Below are 7,085 nucleotides of genomic sequence, written 5' to 3'. Positions count from 1 at the left end.
ACACAGTGAGAACTGAAAACCAGGTGAGATGTGGTACTGTTCCTTCCAACTGTTCAACAGTTACAGGAAATGTTTAGTTGCAGTTATTGCTGCAGAATGGGGTCACACCAGTCATTGAAAATAAAGGTTCACATACTTTTGCCACACACACGGATCATTTTCCTCAATAAATAAATGAACAAGTATAATGTTTTTCTCTCATTACTTTAACTGGGTTCTCTTCATCTAGTTTTAGGAATTGTGTTCAAATCTGATCATGTTTTAGGTCATATTTATGCAGAAATAGAGAATATTCTAAACGGTTCTTAAACTTTCAAGCCCCACTGTAGAAATAAAGTAAAAGACATAATGCTGCTGCTAAACTACTGAATCAGAGTTTTCATCCAAGCTAAAGTGAAGTGATTTGACTGTGATTTACAAGGCAATAATGCACAGATAATTTTCAGGTAGTAGCTATTTTAAGATTAATCTAATATTTCCTTGGCCAGAAATATGGATATATTAAATTTACATTTAGCTAATGTTTTTCTCCAGAGAGACTTACAGTGTTACTCTACCTACAATTACTTACCCACTTGTATAGCTGGGTAATTATTACAGGAGCAATTTTAGGGTAAGTACCTCACTCAAGGGTACTACAGCTTGAGGTGAGGCTCAAATCTGTAACCTTGGGGTCCAACTGTCCTTAATAAATAATGAAATAATAAAATAACTAAAAAAATAATGATAAATGTTAATTTATTCCTTCCAAAGGGTTATGTCAGTAAATACACAACTGAAAAATGCAAAAAGGCAAACTGAAAATGGGGCAGCTTGATACAAAGAAAAGGTGGACAAAATCTTCAGTTTCGACATATGGAGGGAAAGAGCACCAATGGGTTTCTGAACCTTTATGTCCACTTAAGGCACACAGGCCGTGTACGAAGCTGGGCAGAGTTGGGCAGTGTATGGTCACATTTGGTCACATGAAGAAAGTCCACATCTTTTTTTCAAACCGATTGTGGAACGCACCACAAATTTTACACTGAAATACACGCTTGATCCTCTGGAACAATCTGCCAAGAAGCTCTTACAGGCTGTTTGCTAGAAATCACATACAACACAAACTGCTGTGCAGCCAAGATGACACCCGTACAGTTCACACCCACACTGTTGGATGTTTTGGTGCTCTGTGTGTGTCACTTGATGCACAGCTGACATATTTGTTGCACACAAATCTTTACACTTATACTTTACAATTATACTTTATTTATGTATAAATAACAGGGTCCCTTCTTCACCAGTTTAACCACTACCCTACCTGTGCAGAGTACATTTTGTTTCTAACTCTCTCCAGTAAGTGTCCATAACACACTGTCCTCACTGCATCTGACTTATATCATATTCTGATCTGATTAGAAGGTCAGTCAGGTAATATTAAACTTCAAACTCAACTGTAGACCTTAAATCAATGTATGTTATGTGACTCCACTTTAATATTTTAATATTTCTGTTCATTATGTTTATGGTATTTAAATAGAATTCAATTCTTTTGCAGTTTTCTGGCCTGAAATTTATTGAATGTCTCTCTCTCTCTCTCTCTCGCTCTCTCTCTCTCTCTCTCTCTCTCTCTCTCAAACACACACACAGACACACGCACACGCACACACAGCTTCAAGGAACTAGCCTTGCAGGAAATATGCCCAAAAAATCCTTTTTAAGATCTTTAGCAAAGCCCAATATGTCCAGTAAGGACTGCAGATGAACACCACCTTCACCATCTTTACACTTTTAAATGTACCTTGTCTGTGATGCATAAGAAAAAATGGTGCAAAATCCTTTAAAAAAAATTCAAGCTCAAGCTCTGAAAATAGTACAAAAAATATATATGTACTAAAAATGTATCTGGTAATTCATTATATTTGTTAGAACATAAAATCTACCGCTATATATGTACACACAGAATATGGTATATACACACACACACACACACACACACACACACACACACACACACACACACAAAAAATGCCTACAACCGCTTGTCCAGAGTGGGGTTGTGGCAAGCCGGAGCCAAACCTGGCAACACAGGGCGTAAGGCCGAAGGGGAGGGGACACACCCTGGACGGGACACCAGTCCGCCTCAAGGAATCCCAAGCAGGACTCTCCCCAAACCTACCAGAGCAGGCCCCAGCCAACCCACTGTGCCACCATGCCCCAAACATGGTATAGTGAAGAATTTTATATATTATTTTATATTTATTTTATACATTTTATATATTATAATTATATATTTTATATATATATAATTCTCCTTTCAAAGAGAAAGTGCATGTTTATTGCCAGTTCAAAGAATACACGTCTAATAATGAAAGGAGCGCTATTTCTTGGTTTACAGCGACTCCTAGTGACTTTTTACTGCATTGCACTTTGTCTTATTAGCAGCTTTTCTGTAAATGACTGTTCTGTTTTTGACTTGAACATTTCCGTGATGCGAATTCAGCACCGCTCCTCTTATTTCTTGGAGACAGGGTAGTTTAATTCGTCATTATAGATTAACAGTGAATTTTACTCCATCCATTACTATCAATATTTCAATCAGATCACCATTGCACTTAGTCATCATGTAGTATTGCACATATCGTTGTTTTTGCTTGTTTCAGCCTTCACGCTCACAAGACCACAGATTTTGAACACAGTACGTTCACACACTGGTACGCAAGTCTGTGTGCTTGTGTATGTGCGGGCGCGCGCGCCCATGTCCCAAGTCAGTGCAAAATGTGTGATGGTTTGAGCTTCAGACTCTTTCTGTAACTCCTTCATTGTGCAGGTCAGGTTTTTGTACCATCTGGAAGGTTTCTGTAGAAACGGAGGAAGATGCCATGGCAACATCAGGGGTTACCCAGGAAACTGTGGTCGCCATGGAGACTGCGTCACGAGGAGGGATAGTGGCATCCATTGAAAGAAGCGTTTCGCTCCCACGAGACACATCCCGCATCCCTGGAGCTCCGTTCTTTGTTGCGCTCTCAGATCTGGACCCCCCGCAGAGTCACGTGCGTGCTGGAGACACAAGTGCTCGTGAGCGATGTAACCAATACGAGCGATATGAGCATACATGATAGTGATGGCGTTTTGCAGCAACTCTCACTATGTACATCTGCCAGACACGTTGCTTTTCACAGCCAACAGAGACACAAAAACACCTTCTGTGAGCAATAAAATGTGATTTATCTTTACCTTTTCAATGAGCACAGAAATTCTAATGTAAGCTCACGTTATGCTAATTATACTCGTTACCTATTACGTGTGTATTATATATATACATACGTATACAGTATGTATACAGATATTTGCATATATACCTGTGTGTTTAAAGAAAATAACAATTTCACTAGTGCAAATCATATTCGACACACATTCTACATAGATAGAGCGCGTGACTCCAGTTAAGTAATACCTGTATTTGGACACTGCATTATGCTTCATTCGCTCCTTTTTTCAGTCCACAACATATTGATCGGTTAAATTCATATTAATCGCTTTCAACATATTGACTGGTTAGATGCTTTTTAAAGACACTTCAAATACGAAGTAAATTAAACGTTATACACACGGTAAACACTGATGTGAACGTGCGTTCTGTCGTCGGCGGCACATGATAAAGCAAGATGTAGCGCGCAGGAGTACGGTGAACTTCTGTTCAGACGCTACGAGACGCCAAGCGGCTGCAGAGATCGAGACCCTTAACGGGCCAGAAGGTGTCACATGAACTCAGCCCCGCGAGCCCACAGGCACACGTCACGCATCGCGCTGCCTCTGCGGGACGCGCGCCGGCACAGCTGACACCGACAGAAGGGCGAGTGGCGCCCCCCTTCCAGACCTACCCTCCCCCCCGCACGCGGGCGCGCGCTCACACGTCCGTGAAGATCTGTTTGATGTTCACGCAGTTCTGGCTGTTCTGAGTGCTGAAGTTGGCTGGTTTGAATGCGTTGTTGATGCCCTCCTCTATCACCATGTACTCCGATTTGCTGAGGGAGGATGCGCTGCGTGTCTGTTTCAGCTCTTCCGTGGATGACAGATGTTGACAGCTGCCCACGTGCAGGTACTGTGCATGCTCCTCGCCCTCGGTCTCCCGGTGGTAGAAGTAGTTGAAGTTGGACACAATGACGGGTACCGGCAAGGCGATGGTTAACACGCCGGCGATAGCGCACAGGGAGCCCACAATTTTGCCCCCTATGGTGACAGGGTGCATGTCCCCGTAGCCCACTGTGGTCATAGTGACCACAGCCCACCAGAAAGCGTCGGGGATACTGCTGAAACTGGAGGTAGGGTCGTCCGCCTCGGCGAAGTACACGGCGCTGGAGAAGAGGATCACCCCAATGAAAAGAAAGAAGATGAGAAGTCCCAATTCCCTCATGCTGGCTTTGAGGGTCTGCCCCAAAATCTGGAGGCCCTTGGAGTGGCGTGAGAGCTTGAAGATGCGGAAGACCCTCACCAGCCTGATGACCCGGAGGATGGCTAAGGACATGGCCTGCTGGCCATTGCCCTGCCGCTCCGCCAGCTCCGTGCCCAAGGTGATGAAGTAGGGGATGATGGCCACGATGTCTATGATGTTCATGATGTTCTTGGAGAACGTGGTTTTGCTGGGACACGCAAAAAACCTGACGAGTAGCTCAAAGGAGAACCAGATGATGCAGAGCGTCTCGATCACGAAGAAGGGGTCGGTGAAGGAGTTGGAAGGGTATGACCCAGTGCCATTGAGCAATGGCGCTACGGTGCTCAGCTCCTTGTCATCTCGGAACTCGGGCAGTGTTTCCAGGCAAAATATGACGATGGAAATGAGGATGACCAAAACGGAGACAATGGCGATGCCCCTGGCGGGACCCGAGCTCTCCGGGTACTCAAAAAGCAGCCAAACCTGTCTCTGAAACTCATTTGCAGGTAAGGGGCGCTCCTCCTCCTTGATGAAGCCTTCATCCTCTCGGAACTTCTCCATGGCCTCCTCGCCCAGCTCATAGAAGCGGATCTCCTCGGAGAAGATGTCGATAGGCACATTCACAGGTCTCCGGATCCGCCCTCCAGACTGGTAGTAGTAGAGGATGGCGTCGAAGCTTGGCCGGTTCCGGTCAAAGAAGTATTCGTTCCTCAGGGGGTCGAAGTAGCGCATCCTCTTCTTGGGGTCCCCAAGCAGCGTGTCGGGGAACTGGCCGAAAGTTTTGAGCTGCGTCTCAAAGCGCAAGCCCGAGATGTTGATGACCACCCTCTCACAGCACTCGTGCTCGGGCTCAGGCTCTGAGGCGTAGTGCTCCAGGGACACGTGTCCAGGCAGTGCCGCTGTCTCCTCCAGCATGTTGTCACAGGCGACCACCGTCATGGTGTCGCGCTCGCTGCCTGTGTAGCCGCAATTCACGACGTTGCCACCCCTCTGCTTGGTGGATGACTGGGGTGGTGAGGAGGCAAGGAGGCTGAAGTGGTCGTCCATACAGGTGCTGGGCTCCAAGGTTGGGGGGACAGGGGTGGCTCTGATGAGCCGGAGCCGCCGCGTTGTCTCGCCGCTCCCCCCTCGAGTCCCTCGTCTTCCCTCCTCGGCAGCGCGCTGTATCCCCACCCTGCAGAGCGCGTGGGGGGCTTATAAACACGTGTGTTCCCGCCCACCGAGCACCAGCGCTTCGCACACATCCATCAGGCTCGCAATTGCAACCTAAACAGAGACGCACACGGATTTCAGAGACGCGCCACGGCTTCTCGCTTGAGGTGCCCCCTCCTTCCATTCAGGCGCCTCCCCCCCGGATTGGGAGAGAAAACTGTTGAAAGGAAGATGACAACATATTCCCACCCAGACGACCATCTGTCAAATGAATTCACGGCAACATGACTGCAGAACATGAACCCGCTTCTCACACCCTTATCATTCCAGCACTACCGTTTGAGTCAACTTACTATGGTAGATGACCAGCTTTAAAGTGATTTACTCATTTATACCGTGGGGTGTTCTCGCAGTGCCCATTCATACTAGAGCAGAAGTGAGACTTTTACCAGAAATCCTCAAGATTGTGAAATGACACTCGAATCACAGCATTTTCTGGTCCAGGTGCTTTAAGAGCGATCTCTTTGTTTTCACTTAGCTGAAAACTAAATCCATAACTAGAATAATACAAATAATTTGTTAAAATGTTTCATTGTTATTTATCTCAAATATCTCCCAGTTTTGGTGTTTTTAAGACATGTAGGAGTGGCACAGCGAGTAGCGCTGCTGTCTCACGGCGCCTGGGTGATGCGAGAGGATGTGGCTCAGTCTGTGTGGAGTTTGCATGTCCTCCCTGTGTCTGCGTGGGTTTCCTCCCCCAGTGCAGAGTCATATTGTTCAGGTGGGCCAGTGACCCTAAAATCACCCATAGTGAGTGAGTGACATGGTGTGTTTCACTGGTCTATGGATTGAGTGACTCATTGTAAATTGTGTATATAGTAGTGTAAATCACCTTGGGTGAATATGCTGTGGGCTGATAACACTGCACAGTGTTAATTGTAAGTCACTTTGGAGGAAAGCGTCTGCTAAATGAATAAGCGATAAATGTAAATATAAAAACATGGTTATATTTGAAATTGTCTTCAGACTGCCATCTGGCAGCAGAACAGCTATTCACAAAGCAGTCCCATGTTTTTACATGGCAACATGATTGCATTTGCCCACCTGCCATGAATCATCTCCAAAACTGCTGCCACCTGTGCTCTTCCCAGGTGGGACATTGCTTTTCCAGTTCCTTCTGTCCATGGAGCAGCGGAGACCAGAGAACAGGATCTTGCAGGTGGTTCGTCACAGTCCAAAGGAGCAACAGGACTGTGATAATCAGGGAAACCACAACGCAACAGCATTGCCACATCTTCCTCATTTCATCAGCAGGTGGCCTAGTGGTTGAGGCTCATAACTTGCAGTCTAAAGGTCCAAGGTTTGAATTCCCCTGCTGCTGTAGAATTTTTGACTAAGGTACTTACATTTTTTTCATATGATAAGAACACTGTAATGTCCGTATAAGCGGGTACACACACACATTTTCTGAACTGCCAGTCCCAGACAGGGTCACAGGGAACCAGAGCCTACCCGACAA

General features: G+C 45.9%; 1 protein-coding gene across 3 annotated transcripts; it reads right to left on the bottom strand.

Annotated features, from left to right (window-relative positions):
* Positions 1–2,326: 2,326 nt before the first annotated feature.
* On the bottom strand, positions 2,327–6,240 carry LOC108918592 (potassium voltage-gated channel subfamily A member 1-like). 3 transcript variants are annotated; one of them, XR_003797250.1, is made up of 2 exons: positions 3,593–6,240; positions 2,327–3,039 (listed from the first exon to the last, which is right to left on the bottom strand). XR_003797250.1 is itself a non-coding variant. In XM_029247904.1 (2 exons), exons 1-2 carry the CDS (start codon positions 5,459–5,461, stop codon positions 3,006–3,008), a joined length of 1,602 nt encoding a protein of 533 aa, XP_029103737.1. In that variant the 5' UTR covers positions 5,462–6,240; the 3' UTR covers positions 2,327–3,005. The 3 variants fall into 3 exon arrangements, 1 of the variants encoding a protein (XP_029103737.1); XM_029247904.1 differs by having other exon boundaries at positions 3,894–6,240; XR_003797249.1 differs by having other exon boundaries at positions 3,005–3,039; positions 3,437–6,240.
* Between the last annotated feature and the right edge of the window lie 845 nt (positions 6,241–7,085).

This window comes from Scleropages formosus, chromosome 22 (genome assembly GCF_900964775.1).
Source record: "Scleropages formosus chromosome 22, fSclFor1.1, whole genome shotgun sequence".
In the NCBI taxonomy this organism is placed as follows: domain Eukaryota; kingdom Metazoa; phylum Chordata; class Actinopteri; order Osteoglossiformes; family Osteoglossidae; genus Scleropages; species Scleropages formosus.
The sequence above is the reverse complement of the archived record's forward strand: the minus strand, read 5'-3'. Positions and strand labels throughout refer to the sequence as shown.